The sequence below is a fragment of the Diabrotica virgifera genome, chromosome 9 (genome assembly GCF_917563875.1).
Source record: "Diabrotica virgifera virgifera chromosome 9, PGI_DIABVI_V3a".
NCBI lineage: Eukaryota > Metazoa > Arthropoda > Insecta > Coleoptera > Chrysomelidae > Diabrotica > Diabrotica virgifera.
Window position 1 is genome coordinate 50,474,553 of NC_065451.1, and position 23,352 is coordinate 50,497,904.

A 23,352-nucleotide genomic window follows, 5' to 3' on the forward strand; every position below is an offset into this window, starting at 1 on the left:
ATGAAATGAAACATCTTTTTTGAAAAAGTATATGTATATTACTTATAAATTAAAAAACATGTCATAAATAAACAAATGCAAATACAAAAATAATTGAAAAAATAAAAGTCTTGAACTTAGATATTTGTCATTTTATCTATTTTTCTTCTACAATCTGAGCTAATAAATTTTTGAGCTCATGTATCTCCTGTCGTAGTAAATCAAAATCACTAGCGGCAGCTGAAGCCATATCTTTTTCTCTAAAGTACCTCTGTACTAACAAAGTCATCAGCGCTGGATATTCTATCTCATTTACCCTTCCAACAGATTCATTTTGCAAAAAACTATCTTTATCAAATTTACAACAACCTTTAGATTTGGTAGTAGGTCCACTAAGTAGACTCAAAAAATTGTTAACACCATTAGGGGTAGGGATTAAGTTGAATGGTGAAGGTGTTGTCGACTGAAGCATAAACTCCATGTAGAAGTCAGTTTTTCCGAAAGTCCATTCAACATCCAAGTTATCAATTACTCTCTGAAACGTAGACGACATTGTAGCTATGAGCATATTCAATATCATCACTACTATTAGCACCTCGAATAGTGCAAATGCTATGTACCCTACAGCTTCTGTAAATTCGTGAGTGTTGATAATAGTAGTCTCAGGGGTTTCCCCTGGAAGATTTTCTATAACCACATCTGCAGACTCTAATGGAGACATGCACAATATAGCCCAAAAAAAAGTTTTTAAAGTTGATGCAAAATTAACAAACGATGAGACTTGTTGTGTCTTGATTTGGTTGCTATCAACCTGCACCATCCCGTCGTAGTACTGGTAGAACCTGCACAAACCAGCAGAAAACGAGATTATAACAATAACGAAAATTATTATATATTTAGCCAGATCAGCACACATTTTACCTAAAGATATCTGCAATGGTCCCATGTAATAGTTGAGTCTACAAAAAAACATTAACTTAAAATAAGCCATTATAGTTGCTACTGTAAAGCAACCCTCAGCTATGAGCAATGGATCCAAATGATGCCAGTATTTTCTTTCAAGATCAGTTTGATCATTACTTTTTGCGTCTAAGTAAGATGCTAACCAAAAGAGAAATGTAAGTACAAATAGCATGTTGTTTACTATTCCATGCCAACTCCATAACTTTTTGAAGAATCTTGCTGGGCCTACCAATACCAACATTCTAATTAAGCTCCAGATATTACCCACGACAAACGTTATTATTACCGGTTCGAGACCAGAGTTCGGTGGTTTTCTTTTCTGTCCAGTTTTATCTATATTGGACTCTAAGAAAATTATCACCAAAAAAATTCCATATGAAGATATATGACTCAACATTTTGTTTATTGGTATACTCCAAAATTGGACTAAACCAGAGTTAGGCATTAATAAGCACATGAAGGTAATCACAGGCAACATGAAGGCTCTACCTATTGGGTATAGTAACTTAATAATCTGTGGTTTAATGATATATTCGTGCCAATCCCCACTCCAAGCAGATTCAACAATCTGTTGAGTGTTTGGATGTGCCACGAAAGTTTTCTGCTTATAATCCATCGCTAGAGTTAGTCTAGGAAACTGGAACGCTGTTGATGAAGACAAACCAGCACTTTGCGTTAGTATTAGTTCCATTTCTGTAGTACTCCTACAACACGCTATCAAATCTACAGCAAATGTACCAACTTCTTCAGAGAGTTCGGTGTAAGCAGTTCGGAATTCTGGTACAAGAAAAGATGAGTCCTTCAGCTCTTTAGCTAATCGGAAGGCGGTTAATATAGGATCATAGGTAGAATAGCATATATATGCCGGGTTTGCTACAGCTCTATACAAATTTAACCTTAGGCTTTCTGCATGCAGAAGATCATCTTGCTCTAGATGTAACAGGCATTCAGAGCACCGACAGGAAGGTGGATGAGGTTTGCTAATAGTATGACCTCTTTCTATTAATGTCTTGATAATCTCATAATGTCCGCATTGTGCTGCTAGAATCAAAGGTGTGACATAATCAGGGAAGTCAGAGCTATGTGTAACACCAACAAATTCTAGACTCGGCGAAATCTGGCTTAATTTGTCTAACAACATTGTCAAGATAAGGGGTTGGTTGTCTTTAACAGCATGCAATACACAATCTCCGATGTCTATACCAGGTTGTGTCAATAGAAACTCAACCATAGCATCAGAGTGGCCTTGAACAGCTACTAGGAGAGCTGTGACTCCTTGGAAGTTTGTACAATTCACATTAATAGTGGGATTTTGATCTAAGTATTCTTTAACAGCAATCACATCGCCTACAAAGGTAAAAGAATAGTTGATTAATTTAATAACTTAAATCTCAAAATTCGGAACAAACGATCACCTACAAACAGTAAAAACCTTAAATGGTAAACACCTGGTACTTATCTTCGTAGACTTTCACAAAGCCTTCCACAACACCGTGGAATTAGACATTATAACTGCTCTGAACAATAGTAGAATAGACGACCGGTTTACAAAGTTAGTACAAACATTGGACCAAAACGCCACAATGCGTGTAAAACTACATGATACCACCAGAGAAATTTATATTAAGCGAGGTGTAAGACAGGGCGACACTCTCTCATCTAATAAATTATTTATAGGTCCTCGAATATGCCTTTAAAATGCTACAGTGGGAAAATAGAGGAATAAAAATAGATAGGGAAATGCTCACTCATCTGCGTTTTGCCAACGATATAGTACTTATTACTGAAGACAGACCTGGGTGAAGCACAACTAATGCTACAAGAATTAGAAAACGTACCGAAAAGTGAGGCTACTTTGTGACACATACCTATATAGTTACTTTGTGACAGTGTTCTCTAAAGTTAAAACTTATTAAAAGACTAACTTTTCACTCTAATGGCATATAAAACAACGTGATGTTACTCTACATCCCACCAGACTGAAAACAATGGGAACCTTCCCTGGTTACACCTCCAAGTTTTCTACAATTTCCAAACCATACGGATGCTGAGACTAAGGAAGATGAGGGAATTTTACAATTTATAATTCACGTCCCATCTGCTCAACGTGGTAAAGTTCCAACGAGAATGGTTCCCTTCGTCCTCCAATCAGAGTAAACATGTAAATCAAAAATGAATAACCATTTTCAATTTCGTTGCAAAACGAAAATACAGCCGCATCATATTCTAGTCCAATCAGAGAGTGCAGCAAGCACCTCTACCGGTTTCGAAACTCATTAGTTTCTCATCAGGAGGCACATATGCTGCTCTCTCTGATCCAACCAAAACCAACCCCAGCATGCAGTCACGGATTGCAACGAACGAAATGGAATAGATGCCCTAGCGGCAACTGCTAGCAAAAGACTAAGTTTTCACTGTAATGGCATAAAAAACAACGTGATGTTACTCTACATCCCACCAGACTGAAAACACGGTCTGACCAAACTGAAAACTTAAACTTGTTAACTTGGCTGAGCCATTAGAAATGCTGGAATAATTAAAATGTTTTATTTCAATAATAGACTATTTGCGTTATCTAGGGGACAATAACCAAAGTTCTTAGTGCAACTTCGCTCGTCATGCCACAGCTGATTTGATTATCGTCAAAACAGGTGATTTTAGTTTGGCGCGCAAACTTTGACTTACCTAGAAGAATTTTTAGAAGATATTTCTACCAAAGTAAATTTATATTTTAGCACGATATGTTGCCTCTATTTAGTATTAAAATGTTGTCTGTACAAAATGTACGGGTGTTTCTTTGTGCCGTAGTTAGGATTCCATATATAAATATCACAGAAAAATTTACGTGTCACAAAGAAGCCCCCACCCATGGGGCCATTTTGTGACAACTTTTTTTGACATTGTCTTGATTTCTATAACATATAGCGCATTATGGTTTTCACTGAACAAAGAGGAAAGATTGAGCTTTCAGGTGGGATTTTTAAAATTATATTAAACCGAAATTGCCCTAACAACACAAAACATTCCAAGAATGTACTATCAAAGTTCTATTAATGTTTAAATGTCCTGGACATTCAAGGAACATTCGGTGAACATATGAATAAATTATTGGTGGAATGTTACCACAATACATTCTATGAACATACTACCAATGTCCTATATTTTAAGTGAGGCCATTTACTATTCAATTTGCGTTCATTTTCAAATTTGCCGCGGGTGCTCTATGTAAGTAGGGTCGCGTGCCGCGTGGTCATCACATTTTCACATTTCATGATAACCTAAAAATTTATGATTGAATATATAACCATTCATTTTAATTTTTTTTAGAATCAGCTGAAAGTGTTCTACAAAAAAACCTGGAAGGAAACGTAGCCTTGTGGCTATGAAAGGCAAAAGAAATATATATGTAAAAAGTGTATTGGCTAGTTGAAAAAAACTCCACATTGTCGATGCATAATAAGTTATTACTTTACAAACAAATATTAAGACCTGTATGGAATTATGGATGCCCACTATGGGGGTGTACATACTAGACCAAGTAATATAAAAATTATACAAAGATTCCAGAACAAAATACTGAGAAATATTGTAGATGCTCCATGGTATGTGACAAACAGTGATCTCCATAGGGACCTAGAAATGGAACCTGGATATAATCAACAAGAAGATTGCAGGAAGTCACGAGCAACAACTTCATAAGTACGAGAATATTGAGGAAATCCAGCTCCTCGATACTACTGGGTAAACTAGAAGATTGAAGGGGACAAAGCCTTTTGATCTAGTTTAAGTGATAGGTGATAGTGAAAAGCACAGCATAGTGCTTGTGTGCCTGTGTAGGTTAAAATAGTGCACGATCCTGTTAGATTAGATAAGAGACGCTATGGGGTAAGCTCTTCATTTTAAGGAACCCTAGTCATTTAGGTTAAATTAAAATTGCTCATAGGTCAGTTATGACCAGATTGTAATTGTAATGTACAATTCAATACAAAGAATCATCATCGTAGTGATGATTATGGAAAAAACTATATAACAAGATTTTGTGCAATAAAAATGTTTATATTTATCAAGGATGTATTATTTGGTATGGCCACATATACTTCTGGTATATCGTCGATGATGTGACAATACCTCCTATCTGCTTTTTCATGAATTTTGTAGGAGACGAAAAACCATTTTTAGGGTCATCTCCTGTTTTCACATGTAAATTTTGACATGTTTTGTAATAAATAGATAGTTGAATTTACTACAAAACATGTCAAAAAATATCATATGAAAACAGGAGGTGACTGTAAAAAAAGTTTTTAGTCTCTCTTACAAAACTTATGAAAAAACAAATCGGAGGTATTATGTCACATCAGCGACTATATCCAGGGAATGACTAAAAAATATACTGTGAATTTCGAAAGAACATTCGTAGATAATAGACAAGACATTCATGGAATGTTCCAACAAGACATTCAAGGAATGTTTAAAATGCTGACACAGGACTTTCCTGGGACATTTAGGGGACGTTCTTGTGCTTTTGAGGACATTCCAGGAATGTTTTCAATGTCCTGTATGTACATTCTAGGAACATACATGGAATGTTTGGTGTTATTAGGGTGTATGTACTATATCATCACAAAACCTAAAAAGTGTCACAAAGTAGCCTCATTTTAACCTCAGTAAAACCAAATGACGGTCCTTCGGGGGTCAATTCTGATGGCGTATTCGTATTTAGTAACTCCAGAAACTCCTCGTGTACTCTGTTTGCATCAATTTAGTACCGAAACCCCTCGAAACTCCAGAAGATGGCGTGACTCTAGACACCAGGTGCTCCGGTTGTCGGTTCTGATGACCTATTCGTTTTCAGCAACCTCAAAAACCGCCCGAGTACCTAATCTATTTTCATCAATGTAATGACGAAAAAACTCAAAAACTTCAGAACATGACGTGCCTTAGCAGTAACATTGGGCACCAGGTACTCCGGTTGGTCGGTTTTGATGGTGTGTTCGTGTTCAGCGACTCCAAAAACCTCCAAGTAATCTGTTTGCATCAATTTAATGCCGAAAAACCTCGCAACTCCAGATGACGTGCCTTAGCAGTGACACTGGGCACCAGGTGCACCGGGAGTCGGTTCTGATGGCGTATTCACGTTCAGCAATCCCAAAAACCTGTGAGTAATCAGTTTACATTAATTTAGTAACGAAAGCTTTCGAATCTCCAAAGTATGACGTGCCTTAGGCACCAGGTACTCCGATGTCTGTTCTGATGGGGTATTCGTGTTCAGCAACTCCCCAGGCAACCAAGTAACGTCATATAACGTTGATGAAACGTCAGTTTTTGGTTGAATGTAACACGTGTTTGAACATTACGTCGTATAGACGTCTTTTGTAGGTGATTTTAAACACGTAAGAATAATTACGTTAAAATTACGTTTAAAAAACGTTTTAATTTCAGACAGCCTAAGTCTGACGTCACAAAATTGGGAGGAGCTTGCTTGTTGTATTGACATTGACTCCAAACAATTTCGTTTAGATATAGCGCTAAATGTTCATAAGACATTTCTCATTTATTGTTTACGCGGTTTGTGTCTTGTGTGATAAAATAAGACTTTTCATTTAGATATTTAGTTGAAGAAACGTGTTAATTAAGAGATTTTTATGCGTTTTTTTGTTTTTGCTCAGCGAGTTAGTTTAATGCAGTAATTCTTCTTGACAACTATTTGAGGTTATGTTTATTTGTTTTAAATTAAGCGTTAAATGAAGATATTAAGACAGCGTTAAATTAAGATATTAAGTATGTTAGATAATTTGTTAATAAATTATTTATTAGTTTCATATATATGTTGCTTCAGTTTTGACACAGCAAGTACCTAGGTATTGTATAACTAGTGAAAATTCTATAATGTGAGGGCTGGTACAATCATGCAGAATCAATGTCACTTCTAGCGCACAAGCGATCTTAAACAAGTGCTAGTATATCTTCGACACATGGGAAGTAGGCCTATATGTTTCATGTTACCTATTTTTTAGGTCGTTATGGCCGTTATTAACAGGTAAATTTCTATGACACGGGCTTTAAAAATACTAGATTATTTGGCCGCGTCCGTATTATAAAGATGGCCGTAAATACCAGGTCATAATAATTATGACCTGGTATTATTGGATTATTTAAATAAGGAAATCTTCATATAATTGGTTTTGAGAATTTTGAAACTGGCCGTTAGTACAGGTGGCCGATTTTGACAGGTGACCGATAACACACGTTTTACTGTATTTACATGGCCTAAAAAGAATCTGATTTTTAAAAGCAAAACTACTGAAAAAGTAAAAACTGACCTGGCAACCCTGATAATGTTGTATAATATTGACGTTTGTAAGCTTGGCTTAAATTGTCAGACATTTTTCATTTATTGTTTACGTGCTTTGTGTGGTAAAAAAGGACTTTTCATTTAGATATTTAGTTGAAGAAACGTGTTAATTAAGAGATTTTTATTCGTTTTTCTCAAGTGAGTTGTGAGTTAGTTTAATGCAATAGTTCTTGTGATAGTTCTTCTTGAAAACGGTTTGAGGTTATGTGTTATATTTTGGTGAATATTTTCTGTTAATTAACTAATTATGTGTTATCGAGTTTAATTAAATTAGTTTGTTAATAAATTATTTATTAGTTTATATGTTGTTTCAGTTTTGACACAGTAAGTATACCTTAGCGGCCTTAGCCTATAAGCTAAATTTAAATCAGTTAAATGAAAAAAACGACATAAAAACTACGTTTTTTATATCACCTATTTAAAACGTGATAAAAATGACGTCAGTTATGGTGGGACATATTCACGTGACTTTTGACGTCGAAAAAACGTGACAAACTGACGTGGTTTGGTGATAATTATGACGTCTTTTCAACGTTTTGTAAGCGTTATTTGGTTGCCTGGGACGTCCTCCGGAGGTCAATTCTAATGGCATATTTGTGTTTAGCGATCCCAAAAACCCATGAGTAATCTGTTTATATCAATTTAATGCTGAAAACCGGCGAAACTCTAGAAGATGGCGTCCGTTGAAGGTCAAGATAAAAGTAAAGGTCGCCATCGGATAGCCAAGAAAAAATCCTAGACTACTAGTACTTTTATTTAATCCAAACTTCTACATGTTGCCTGATAACCACTAACTCAGGGAATTGGAATACCCGGTAAATCTTATAATTTTCCGAGTTTGTGCCTCTATCTTGAAAATCCTCCATACGATCGAGATGTGCCCATGAGAACTTTTTATCAGGTTGCTTCAAAGAGTATTTTCCCAAAGTATGAACTAAATCCACTGGGACCTAATTTCCATAAGGTTTGTGCGGGGTACTTTTCCAAAAAGATCAGACTGCTGAACTACAAAGCATAATCACTTTAGCATGGCTGTATATGAGGCTCTATGAGACATCTTCAAGGGCAACATGACAAATAATTTGAAAAAGAAAGCGTTCGACCAATGTGTGCTTCCAGTCATGACTTACGGCGCCGAAATACTTTCCTTAACAGAGGACCCAGCAACCACACTCAAAGTGGAATGGAACGCTCGTTACTTCGACTGACTCTCTCAGAGACAAGGTTAAAGGTGAAGAAATAAGGACAGCCGTGTCAGTTGTCAGAGCGAGTAGCATGATTGAAGTGGAACTGGGTGGACCATGTGGCCAGAATGAATGAAAAAATTACAGTGTAGAGACCATGAGTACAGTTGAGTCCCTGAATCTTTACCCGTGCGCCATCATTTAAAGCATACGAAATAAGTCGATGACAAGTCGGAAATTGAAATTTACTAAAGGCAACAGCAAGTGACAGTATTCTTTTTCTCATGATCATCTTTCAGTGCGTCACAGTTTTTCGATTTCTTTCTAACGCATTAAATTGTATGTGACAGAAAAAAAGGCACGTCCGTGATTACAGACATTTACAACATTTTTTCTAGTTATTCTAGTTGTCGGTAGATGGCGCCATAATAAAAAAAATATTTTTTTTTAATTAGATAATAATATTACAAATATAATCTGTATAATTTATAAGACTATACAAATCAAAGAAAATACCATTTTATAAATGCAAGAAACACATTTGATTTGTTTTTATTCCAAATTGAAAATAAAATGTGACAACTGTCAGATTTAACTAAAATGTCATGTTAGAATAAATGTCATAAATGTGTATTATCACGGACTTACCCTTTTTCCTATCATTTGTTACGCACTGAAAAATGCTCATGAAAAGGACAATAAGTGAGTTGTTGCGAATATAATACGTATATAATACGGAAGAAACCTTTTTTGGCCATACTCCATCTAATTTACTTACCGTTGCACGTCATCCGCGTCATAGCCCGAGACGTCACATGATACCAACACGAAATATTTAGGCGGTAGGTGTGTTCTTTTTTAGAATCACTTTTCCGAGTACACTGGCGTTACAGCCACTAGGCATATTTTATTATATACGCGTAGAAATAATATTTAAAGATTTCTATTAATGTTAACTTAAAGAAATACACAATAATATGTTTCATTTAATTTGTATAAATGGATTATGAAGCGTTTTTATGAAGCACATTAATTTGTTCGGAATACACTGTAACTATAATCGAACGAAGTTGATATTTTGGCATAAATTGGTAACATTTATTTGACAGTTGCGGTGATGACACTTCATATTTGTTTATATTCTTTACTATAAGTATTTGTTTCATTATATTTAGGGCCGGTTGTTCGAACGCTAATCAACAATGATCACTATCAAATATTTAATTACTGTCACCAACTGTCAATGTCAACTTTGGTTGGGTTGCTGAAAACATAATTGATTATAATTATGAGATTAGTTAATCAATTAACATAACAATTATTAACATAATTGATTAACTAATTTCATAATTGTAATCAATAATTATGTTTTCAGCAACCCAATCAAAGTTGACATTGACAGTTGTGATAGTAATTAAATATTTGATAATGATCATTTTTGATTAGCGTTCGAACAACCGGCCCTTTGTTTTTATTAAGTATGTACTTTAACGTAAGCTTATAACTTAATTCTTGTTTTCTATTTCTAAAGTTTTTATTTATTTACATTGGATATTAATTTGTTTTGCTGTATAATCCACTTCCGCAAAAATTGTGTGACGTATTTGATTTAAAATGAATTCAAGAATTTTTTGTAATTGGGCAACAATATCAACTTAGATCTCTAACGTAAATAATGACGTGCAACGGTAAGTAAATTAGACGGACTGTAGTTAAAAAAAAATAAAAATAATAATTACTCCAGTCAATGGGAGCAAGAATAGGATATTAGAGAGTTATCAAGTAACTCTATGAGAATACGGTAACGTTATAAATAACATGTAAAGTATACAGTAAAATAGCGTTACCGTATTCTCCTAGGGTTACTTGATAACTCTCTATTACCTCAGAATTCTATCCAACTGCATGGATTTTAATGAAATTTTGGGAATAGCCTCTACTTATCTCCTAATTCAAAGTCTATGCCGATGTGTGTTTTTATCTTGGGGGTGGTTCCCACCCCTTCTTAGGGGTGGAAAAGTTTTTGGTTAAATATACCACGGAATTCGTTAGAGAACCTATTTCTAAGCAAAAACTGTCCTATAATTTTTTTTGAAAACTCAATACTTTTTGAGATATTCGTCGTTGAAAATTGGCCATTTTCATCGAAACATAATACCTTTTCGAACGGTTTTTTGCGAATACCTTAAAAACTATGCATCTAACTAAAAAGAAAAACTATATTAAACATTTTTGTAGGCTATAAAAAAACAAAGGGACAGTTGCCTTCATAGATCTTGTAGTTATAATACAAAAAGAGATATGGCAGGTGAAAATAGTTTGTTTTTTGGTACATTCTCAAATTGGTGTATTCAACTTGAAATAACACAGAAACGGTCAACTTTAGGTGTATATGCTACTTATACCTTTTGTAGTGCTTGAAAAGACCTTTAAAATGAGCTGCATTAGAGGTCCACTACATTAAAACTAAGCGAGATATGCTGAAAACAAAATTGATAACTAATGTATTTTAAGAAAAAGTGAGAAGTAATTTTAACCACCATCCACCAAAATGTGAATGCATCGTTTTCCTCCTGCAATACCTTTTATTATAGTGTTATTTCTATGTTCAAAAAGTTGAACGGGTTTAAAATAAATGGTTTTTAAAAAAAAAAAGATTAAATTATAGAGCGCATTTTTAAATTTTCTTAAAAATCTTCCTTTTTCTCCATGTAACTTGAAAATGATAATAGATACAGTAATGAAAAATAAAAAGGAAATTTATATCTAAAGACCCTATATTTTTGTGTGGTATCTTTTTTTTCGTATCTCTTATCTTTTTCGAGTTACATGGAGGAAAAGGAAGATTTTTAAGAAAATTTAAAAACGCGCTCTATAATTTAATCTTATTTTTTTTTCAAAAACCGTTCATTTTAATCCAGTCCAACTTTATGAACATACAAATAACACTATAATAAAAAGCATTGTAGAAGGAAAACGATGTATTTAAGTTCTGATGGATGAGGGGTTAAATATACTTCTCATTTCTTCTTAAAATACATTAGTTATTAACTTTTTTGCAGAATATCTCGCTTAGTTTGAATGTGATCGACATTTAGTATTGCTTATTTAAAAGGCCTTTTCAAGCCGTACAAAAGTTATTAGTATCATTATATACCTAAAATTCACAGTTTCTCTGTTATTTCAAGTTGAATAAACCGATTTGAGCATGCAGCAAAAAAACAAACTCTTCTTACCTACCATACCCCTCTTTATATTTTTTAACTAGAAGATTTATGAAGGAACAAATCTCTTTGATTTTTTATTAGTGGAGTGAATGAAGGTTTTCACCTCCGATTTCGTTGAACCTCCATCGATTTTCATGAAAATTGGTAAGTATGTAGAGGATACCTCAAGAAACAAAGGTGACATGGTGCCAACTTGCGCTTTTACCCTGGGGGGATGCCACCCTTTCTCGGGGTTGGAAATTATTTTATTAAAAATAATACCACTAATCGATAGAGGGACAAATTATAAGTAAAATTTGTTATATAAAGTTATTCCAATAAATCAATAGTTTTTGAGTTATTAAAGATCAAAAGTTTTGATTTTTCCTGAAAAAAATCCATGTTTTAAAGCAGTTTTTCATAAATAACTCAAAAACCATGAGTTTCTTCAAAAAAGTTGTTATTACCAAAATCGAATATAATATAAAAATAAATGAGCTCCTTATTCGAAAAATTCTTTATTAGATATACAAAGTGAGTTATATGCAATTGAATGTATATTTTTTTTCCGAGAGTACTAAAATTTTAACATTCAAGCTTAAATAACAGGAAAACGATGCACTTTGTTAAATATAGATACTAAACATTTCAATAAAGTATTTAAAGGTAACTATTAAAAAGCTATATAAGAAGTCGATAGCATCAAAATTAAGCAAGTTATGATGGAAATAAGAGGACCCTTTCAGATTTTTTAGGGAAGAATGAAAAATGAAACAATGAAATTTATAGTAACCCATTTAAATAAAACTTTATTTATTTTAACATGAGTAATAACTTCAACAATTTTGACCGGTTTAGAATGCATATTTTTGAAAAAAAGACGATTAAAAAAATTAGAATTTTTCAAATTTTCGTGAATTTCATTTTCTTTTGATAATAACTCCAAAAATACTCGATATACTTAAAAAATGGTAGAGAACAAAATTTTAGTTTTAACTTTATTTAAGCTTTTTCTTTTTTTAGTATTTTTTACGACAAAAAATAACCGAGACAGAAACATTTAAAACCTAAATTTTACTGCGAGAACCATGTAACCGGGGCCCTTTCACCTTGTATTTAAAAAAAATAAAGGATTTAGAAAATTATGTTTAATACAGTGTTATAGACCTTTTACTTACCTTTGTAACAGTTTTTGGATAAATCTCGTATTTCAAAAATTAACGGGAGTTATTTTAAAAAAACCAATAACATTTTCTTTGAAAAAATTTTATAGCGGAGATTTTGTATGTATACAGGTTGTGGGAAGTCCAATTAGTCGTCTGTTGTAGGAGATACGAAAAAGTTTATTTAGGTGAGATTGGGGCATAGATAATATCAGAATTTAAATACATTTCCAAGTATACAGGGCCACCCATATTGACAGGGTGAAACAAAATTATCTTTTGTTTAATGGAACACCCTGTATATTTTTACATTTTTGGATTCTGCTCTATGTTTTATTTCTTAAAATATCAGGTTTTGTGATGTTATACGAAGTAGTTTAAAAGATAATTACGTTTTTTTTTTCAAATTTCATAGCAATATGTATAATTGTAGTGATTTGACATCAGAAAATCAATTTATATTCAAGTGATTTTTAATATAGTCTATTATTGTTAAAAATTATTAATCTAGCAAAACGTTTAATTTTAGCTAATACAGGTTTGGTCGAAACTGAATGAGTGTTTTCTCAAAGTTTGAGAGTATGAGTTTTCTCAAACGGAGCAGCCTGTAATGCATGTAATGAGCATTGTAATGATATGCTATTGTATGACACTTTATTATTTCCCACCCTGCCAGTGAGAACTGAATTTATTTTTGAAATCCCTAACTTTATATCTTTAATTATTTTAAATATTGTAAACGATTAAAAAACAACCAAATTAAATTGAAATGAATAACCAGTGTATATCTTCCACATTTATTTCATATTTAACGTAGCCTGTACCATAACATTGCACAGATTATTATCCCTGTATAGCAACGATATACCATGACTGTGAATTCATACTTGAGAAATGTCCTATATCCAGTCTCACAAAACAAAGGGATTCCTCAAACATAATATATATGCAGACAAAATCAGCCAAAGTGATTTGCGATATCTAATGAAAGGTATGTTCCGTTTGTTTGTAGAATTATATTTAATTAGATTTGCTTTAATTACTAAAATAAATAAATTTTCAATTATATTTTATGTATTTGTGGAAAAGGAAACCTAGCATTAGCGGCCACATTTCTATAACGGCCAATTGTTTTCTATTTTTAGTGGCCGTTATTGACAGGTTTTACTGTACCAAAAATGTTTTATTAAATTATGAAACATTATTTAAATAAAAAATTTATAAACTTGGGGGTTATTTTTAATAAAATAGTGTTCACCCGTGAGAAGGGGTAACATCCACCCCCAGGATAAAAGCGCAAGTTGGTACCACATCATTTTTGTTTCTTGGGGTATCCTCTAACTACTTACCAATTTTCATGAAAATTGATGGAGGTTCAACGAAATCAGGGGTGAAAACCTTCAGTGACTGCCTTTTTGGAAATATAAAAGAATACTTTTTTCGTGATTGTCGATTTGTTAATTTTCTGATTTTTGGTTGCTATAAGGTTTGAAAAATTAATAAAAATTATAAATCATGCACATAAATGTAAAAAAATATTTATTTTACTTAATTAAACGAGATTGCTTGAGCCAGAATGCTGAAATCTGCATTTTTATCATTAAAAAAAAAGGTGGATTTCACCCCTAAAATGCAGAAAGCGCAACTTGGTGCCATATCACTTTTGTTTTTTGAGGTATCCTCTAACTACTCAACAATTTTCATGAAAATCGATGAACGTTCAAAAAAATCGTGAGTGAAAACATTCAGTGACTACACTTTCAGAAATATAGAAGAATAAGGTTTTCGTGATTTTCGACTTGTTAATTTTCGGATTTTTGGTTGCTATAAGGTTTGAAAAATTAGAAAAAAAATGTAATTCATGCACATAAATATAAAACAAAAATATTTATTTTTCTTAATTAAACGAGATTACTTGCGCCATAATGCGGAAATCTGCATTTTTTACAATTTAAAAAGTAGGGGTGTATTGCACCCCTAAAATGCAAAAGATTTTCATGAAAATCGATGAAGGTTCAACGAAATAGGAAGTGAAAACTTACAGTGACTGCACTTTCAGAAATCTAAAAAATAATTTTTAAAAAAGGGGTGTATTTCATCCCTAAAACGCAAAAAGCGCAAGTTAGCACTATGTCACCTTTGTTCCTTGAGGTATCCTTTAACCACTCAGCAATTTTTATGAAAATCGATGGAGGTTCAACGAAATCTGAGGTAATAACTCATATCCACCTTCATTGACTCCACTATAAAATATAACCTACAGAAATATTTTATAGTTTTTTTGTTAGATGCGTAGTTTTTAAGGTATTCGCAAAAATCCGTCCGAAAAGGTGTACCTAATTTTCAATGAAAATGGCCAATTTTCAGCCACGAATAACTCAAAAAGTATTGAGTTTTCAAAAAAATAATTATAGAACAGTTTTTACTTGAAATTAGGTTCTCTAGCCTGTTCCGTGGCTATTTTAACCAAAACATTTTTCACCCCTGAGAAGGGGTGGGAACCACCCCCAAGATAAAAGCGCACATCGGCATAGGGTAGACTTTGTTTCTTGAGCTATTCCCTACTTACTGTGAAAATAGCAAGTAAATCGATGTAGTAGGATGGAATTCGGAGCCAAATACCCTCATTGACTGCCCTAAATTGTTTAAACTGTGTTTTTACCTGAAGCTACTAACTCAAAAAAACGTTTTTCAGCTTCTTGCAGTTGTGGCAGAACAATACTGGGTCTAGGTACTAAGACATCTACATCGTCCGAAAGCCTTTTGTACTGATATGGCTTTCCTGCTAGCTTAGGTACCCCTGGGGGAGTGGGGTCCGCGGACATGGCTTTAAAAGTATTGTATACAAATTTTAAATGTTGCAATGATGATTGATTCTTAGTAACTGCTCATTCTGTCAAAATTTGATATATCTAAATGTCATCTAGGGCTAAATATAGGTTTGTTACACGCGTTGCTATTGGTAAATAGTCTGGGCTGATTCTCGGAGAATAGGCCATTTTTGGGAAAAGTTATTTACCAGCAATTTTATTGCTGGAATCGAATCTTATGATTGTATATATTAATAATATAGGTATGCAAAGTCCTCAGATAGTGTGCTACTTTTTTTATAGACAAAATGGCGCCCAAAAATCGTATTTTTTTCAACTATTGCTCTATAACTCCGAAGATTTTAACTTTACAACAAAAACACCCAAATAAAAATTCACCCTGATTAAATTCTGCATAGAGACGTGTTTTTCCCGATCTGCTCCGACAAAAATTTTCCTCGGAAAATGCGGGTTTTCCCAACAAAATCTTTAATTTTCAAAGAAAGTTTTAGATAAGTAATTATCTACCAATAATTAAATAATTTGGTGACTTAAAAGCCTTCTTGGTTTAGATTATAGTTCCAGAAGCTGGTGAAAATTAAACTAATATTTTAGCAACAATTCAATTGTTAATTAATAATTTACGGTCGCAATAATAACCAAAATAATTATGATACACTGATCAAACTTTGAAATCTTATAAAGATGAGATGCCTATTTAACATTTTGTCGAAAAAATATTATTTTTTTATTTTTTTGCAAAATCTTTAAATGTTTAAAAAAATAGTTATAAACAAATTAACGTTTCTCAGAAAGTTTTTATTATATTATAATTTTAAAAAATAGCTAAAATACGCATTTCAAATATCTTGAAAATGAATCCTTTAAAACTTTTTTGCAACCATTTGCAAAAAAAGTTATGAAACAGCAAAGTAAACATACGATTACTACGGTGTTTATAATTTTTTTTAATTCTTTCAAAGCGTAGAACTGAGTTTAAAGTACAAGCTAATTATTTACAAAAAAATATCGATTATCAGTTTAATGGTTATATTTTAATTAAAGATTATAAATATATTTTTTTGTAATTTACACGCGTGACTACACGAAGTAGACTAATACAGTACTGTAGCTAAAATTTTCACTCGGAGCGACGACCGGCCGCGCAACGTACACTTTTAATAAATAATGTATGCTGCGTGTCAGTCGCTTCGTGTGAACATTTTAGCTCCGATTCTGTATCAGGCCTACTTTTGAGCTAAAAATTACAAAAAAAAGTATTTTTAATCTTTGATTAAAATATAACCATTGCACTAATTTTTGACATTCTTTGTGAGTAATTAGTTTGTACCATAGACTCACATTTAAGCTTTGAAACAATTAAAACAAATTATAAACAATGGAGAAATCGTAGATTTACTTTGCTGTTTCATAACTTTTTTGCAAATGGTTGTAAAAAATTTTTAAAGCATTTATTTTCAAGACCTATGAAATACGCATTTTAAGTATTTTTAAAAATTAGAATATAATAAACAATTTCTGAGAAATATTAATTTGTTTAAAACAGTTTTTTTAACATTTAAAGATTATGCAAAAAAAAAGAAAAAATTTATATTTTGTCGACAAAATATTAAATAGGCATCACACCTTTATAATCTTTCTAAGTTTGATCAATGTCTCATGATTATTTTGGTTGTTATTGCGACTGTAAATTGTAGATTAACAATTGAATTGTTGCTAAAATATTCCGTTTCATTTTCACCGGCTTCTGAATTTATAATCTATACCAAGAAACTTTTATTTCACCAAGCTATATAATTATTGATTAATAATTACTGGCCCAAAAAATTTATTTGAAAATTCGAGATTTTATTGGGAAAACTCACATTTTCCGAGAAAATGTTCATCGGAGCAAATCGGGAAAAACTTGCCTCTATGTAGAATTAAATTGGGGTGAATTTTTCTTTGAGTGTTTTTGGTGTAAAGCTAAAATCTTCGGAGTTATAGAGCAATAATTGAAAAAAATACGATTTGTCGGCGCCATTTTGTTTATAAAAAAAGTAGCACACTATCTGCGGACTTTGCATACCTATATTAATAATATGTATATAGCATCTTATAATTCGATTCCAGCAATAAAATTGCTAGTAAATAACCTATCTTTGTACTTTACTAATTAGACCAGCGTATTATAACTATTTTTTTTTCAAAATTTAAAGATTATGCAAAAAAAAAAGAAAAATTTATATTTTGTCGACCAAATATTAAATAAGCATCTCATCTTTATAATTTTTATAAGTTTGATCAATGTATCATTATTATTTTGGTTATTATTGCGATCGTAAATTGTTAATTAACAATTGAATTGTTGCTAAAATATTCGTTTAATTTTCACCGGCTTCTGGAATTACAATCTCTACCAAGAAAGCTTTGATGTCACTAAGTTATTTAATTATTGATTAATAATTACTTACCTAAAACTTTATTTGAAAATTAGAGTTTTTGTTAGAAAAACCCGCATTTTCCGAGGAAAATTTTCGTCGGAGCAAATCGTGAAAAGCAGATTTCTATGCAAAATTTAATTGCGGTGAATTTTTATTTGGGTGTTTTTGTTGTAAAGTTCAAATCTTCGGAGTTATAGAGCAATAATTGAAAAAAATACGATTTGTCGGCGCCATTTTGTTTATAAAATAAGTATCACACTATCTGCGGACTTTGCATACCTATATTATTAATATATAGGATCTTATAATTCGATTCCAGCAATAAAATTGCTAGTAAATAACCTATCTTTGTACTTTACTAATTAGACCAGCGTATTATAACTATTTTTTTTTCAAAATTTAAAGATTATGCAAAAAAAAAAGAAAAATTTATATTTTGTCGACCAAATATTAAATAAGCATCTCATCTTTATAATTTTTATAAGTTTGATCAATGTATCATTATTATTTTGGTTATTATTGCGATCGTAAATTGTTAATTAACAATTGAATTGTTGCTAAAATATTCGTTTAATTTTCACCGGCTTCTGGAATTACAATCTCTACCAAGAAAGCTTTGATGTCACTAAGTTATTTAATTATTGATTAATAATTACTTACCTAAAACTTTATTTGAAAATTAGAGTTTTTGTTAGAAAAACCCGCATTTTCCGAGGAAAATTTTCGTCGGAGCAAATCGTGAAAAGCAGATTTCTATGCAAAATTTAATTGCGGTGAATTTTTATTTGGGTGTTTTTGTTGTAAAGTTCAAATCTTCGGAGTTATAGAGCAATAATTGAAAAAAATACGATTTGTCGGCGCCATTTTGTTTATAAAATAAGTAGCACACTATCTGCGGACTTTGCATACCTATATTATTAATATATAGGATCTTTTAATTCGATTCCAGCAATAAAATTGCTGGTAAATAGCTTTTCCATGAATTTTGCTAAGAGTAAAAGGAATGAATAGGCACACGGGTGTGAGCAAATAATAGAATAGTCCCCGGTACACCGTCCTTTTTTGAAAATGATTCTTCTTCTTCAGGTGCCATCTCCGCTACGGAGGTTGGCAATCATCATAGCTATTTTAATTTTTGAGGCAGTAGCCCTAAATAGTTATTTTGAGCTGCATCCAAACCATTCTCGCAGGTTCTTCAGCCATGGAATTCGTCTTCTTCCGATGCTTCTTCTGCCATCTATCTTTCCTTGCATTATGAGTCGCAGGATGCCATACTTCTCGCCGCGCATCACGTGTCCGATATATTGTAGTTTTCTTTCTTTAATTATTGTAAGTTCAACTTCCTTGTCTTTACCTATTCTTCTTAGTACTTCGTTGTCCGTAACTCTATCTACCCAGGAAACCCTCATAATTCTTCTGTAGGTCCACATTTCAAAGGCGTTAAGTCGTCTCACCGTCTCTATATTTAACGTCCATGATTACAGTCCATAGTATAGTACACTGTACACGTAACATTTTGTTAGGCGTACTTTAAGAGCTAATGTTAAATCTTTGCTACATAGGATCTTTTTCATTTTCATAAAATTAGAACGTGCTTTTTCGATTCTGACTTTGATTTCTGCAGTGTAGTCATTATTTTCTGTTATAAGTGTTCCTAGGTAAGTGTACTTTTTTACTCTTTCGATCTGCTGGCCCTCTACTATCAAGAGTTCGTTAGTATTATGGTTTTATATTTTATTATTGGTTTGATATTTATTTTGTAATATTACTTGCTTGTTTCCCAAATATTTATTTGTTTATTCGCTTTATTCCATTTGTTCGGTTAATTTAGGTCATGGTTTCGGTATTTGTCTTAACTTCATTTCTATAACTTTTATTCATTTGTATATTTAACTTTGCTTAATTCATTTAGTATTTTCCCTTAGTCCGGCTTATGCCTATTTAATTATATATTTTCATATTTGTCGGTTTCAATTTGGTGGTATGTAGCAAGCGTACTATAACCATTTGGTAGAAGACTCATGTGAGTTGTACCCTATATGTAAGCAAGAGGTATTAAATTTTGTAAAAGATAACATTAGTGTTGTTGTATTGTATAATATGTATGTATAATATTGTATGTCATTTTAGAGTCACATGATATGCACTTGTGTAACTCAGAGATTGTTAAAAATCTGGTAGTTATTTTTAATAGATATTTATTTATTTTGTATATCATTCAGTTCTTATTATTCCTTTATATTGACATTTACTTATATCTTTAATGTATTTAATATTTGACAGCAGTGTAAGATACCTGGGAGAGTGATCGAAGACCATTTTCCTGGCGCCCATGATTTGTTAGTTTTATTTATTTTGTTCATCTTTAACAATTATTGATTTTCATTCATTTTCAGTACTTTATTCTTATTTTATTATTTCACCTTTTAGTCATCATTACTATCTACTTAGAGCTACTGTTCTTCGACAGGCATACAAACGAGCCGTATCCATCCTTGAGTGTCAAGTTGTTCTCTTGCATCTCTTGCTAGCCAATTCTATTTAGTTTGCCTCTGTCTCTTCCCATTTCTACGTCTATCCCTTTTAATTCCCCTTTCTTCAGTACTACTGCAAAGTAGTATTTTCCTACTGCGGCTTCTCCACGTAGAAGCCACTTCACTCTCTTCTTTACATCCCATCTATTTTAATTTTTGTCCCACTAGTTACTTGCTTTTCCTTACTTCTGTTGGAGTATATCCTTCTCTTTACTGTCACTCCAACAGAAGTTCTTCTTATTTGTTTCACTGGCGCCCAACGTGGCGTATCAATTTATAATTGTAATGTTTTACACTACCAATTAAAGAAAAAATGATGGATGAACATCTGTAATCATCCGAACCATGCGAATTCAACGTATCATGTATAGAAGCTAATGTTCTGGACTGATATTGCTTTGTTAGTTGTTATTATTTTAGAGTTTAGGAAAAAAATTTATTGATAAATTTTTTTTCCCGAGTAGGAGGGGATTGTAACGGTCACGTTCCAAAATTAGCTATATAATTATTTTTATTATAATTATTTTCTCTTCGTCTCTAACTTAATTTCTTTAATTCTCTCGTAAAGGACTACTTACGTGACGTCACATTCTATATACGGAACATATTCTACGCCTCTGTTGGTGAATTTAATTCGTGTTCCGTGGTCATTGACGTTCTGATCGTTCTGAAAATTTGACAAAGCGATCGTCCGTTACTTGGTTGTGAAGTGTGCTGGAATTCGGTCGACGAACTTTTGGTTCCATAATGGCGGAAGGTTTCATTTCTTAAGCCATTTTATTTGGGAAAAATACAGTTCCACTGAAGTAAAAATGGTATCCCGTGGTTTTCCCAGAATCCATCCAGAGTTTCTAGAGGGACAGTAAATGAACAACTGACCTATCCGGTAAATAACTTTTTTTGACATGTAAAGGTTAGGGGATATTACATCATTTTTCATTTAAAATATTATTTCTTAATTTGGTTTCTCTTAATAACTCCACTGTATGTAATATGTGTTCGGAGAAAATTCTCATAGTCGTAATTTTTTGGGGTAGTAAAGTTTAAAGTTAGTCCACACCCAATATTTGATAAATTGTGAATAAAAAAAATCTAATGCTATGCTCATATCACACTGGCAATATAATTATCCTATAATCTTTTGTTCTCAATATCATATTCTGTATTTAAATACTACATCAAGGTCACACACAATATCTTCTTACATCTGATAAGCCTTGCTAATTGATGTTTTTTATTGCTGTTCATTCTAAAAACCTCTTCTTCATTACTTCTTCTGTTGTTTTTTTATTCACACATGTTCGAGTGGAAAATAAACTAAAACTGGGAATGTTTTTTGCCATTTGGGAGAAATATTAAAACCTACCATGTAAATCCTTCAACCACCTGGAAGGCGTCGATTCCAGCCACGACCACAGCCAAGTCACTATTGGGGTTTTGGGGAACAAGCTTTTTGGGAGCATTCCAGCTCCTTTTCGTCCTGGCACCTGGGCCTACGGAGTGCATGGAGCCGCATCATCCTGGTGGTGGTGATTAGAGTAACTTAGTGCTTTATATTTCAGACATTTATTTGATGCACTATGTTTATTAATTACCTTTTTCAGATTTAGTTTACCTTTGTTTCATTTGACATATTTGTATATTAGAGTATATTTGGTTCCCAAACTATTGTAAGTTATCTATGGTAAGTTACTTGTGTGCACAAGGTAATCAGGCCTAGAAAATTGGGTTTTATATTTTATTATTGGTTTGATATTTATTTTGTAATATTAAGGCCGCGTCCCACCATCAAATAATTTGATCAAACTGGTTTGAGCAAACTGAAAGTGACGTCACATCCTGAGTGTTCATTGTGGATAATAATGAAAAATTTTAATTTTAAATAAAGTACAAACCAGTTAGACAACTCAATACAAAACATTTGATCAAACTAGACTGATATAGAGAGCACAGATTTTTAGAATTTCAAAAAAACTGCAATTGTGACGTCACTTTGACGTACTTCCGGAGTTTGCTCAAACTGTTTGATCAAATTATTTGATGGTGGGACGCGGCCTTTACTTGCTTGTTTCCCAAATATTTATTTGTTTATTCGCTTTATTCCACTTGTTCGGTTAATTTAGGTCATCGTTTCGGTATTTGTCTTAACTTCATTTCTATAACTTTTATTCATTTGTATATTTAACTTTGCTTAATTCATTTAGTATTTTCCCTTAGTCCGGCTTATGCCTATTTAAATATATATTTTCATATTTGTCGGTTTCAATTTGGTGGTATAGTGTTTCCATCGGGAATTTGCCAACTGTCGGCTCTTTAGTCTCTTTAATGACAGTGCCGACCATTGGCGTGGAAATGAAGAAAAAGGGTCGGTCAGTTCATCAAACGCATATTTCGAGAAAAAGCATATTTAATTTCTGTTTTAACTTTAAAAAGAAACACACACGGTTTTTGTATCTGTATATTTTTTTTATATCAATTAAATAATTTTTAAACAAATTCAAAAGATTATCTTTTGTGTTCCGGAAAATATGTTTTAGGTTTTTTGGGTCATTCTAAACAAGAAAGTTATTCTGTCATTTTTCTTAAAAGTTGATAGTTTTTGAGTTATAGGCGATTTAAAATCGGAAAAATGCGAAAATCGCTGTTTTGAAGGTTAAAAACTCATAAATTATTATTTTTAAGGTCGCCAAGTGCTTAAATTAAAGTTTTAACATTCA

At 32.4% G+C, this 23,352-nt stretch overlaps 1 protein-coding gene across 1 annotated transcript; it reads right to left on the reverse strand.

The window, feature by feature from the left end:
• Positions 1–51: 51 nt before the first annotated feature.
• LOC114333047 (short transient receptor potential channel 5-like) lies at positions 52–15,732 on the reverse strand. The gene is made up of 2 exons (XM_028282872.2): positions 15,510–15,732; positions 52–2,289 (listed from the first exon to the last, which is right to left on the reverse strand). Exons 1-2 carry the CDS (start codon positions 15,670–15,672, stop codon positions 137–139), a joined length of 2,316 nt encoding a protein of 771 aa, XP_028138673.1. The 5' UTR covers positions 15,673–15,732; the 3' UTR covers positions 52–136.
• Between the last annotated feature and the right edge of the window lie 7,620 nt (positions 15,733–23,352).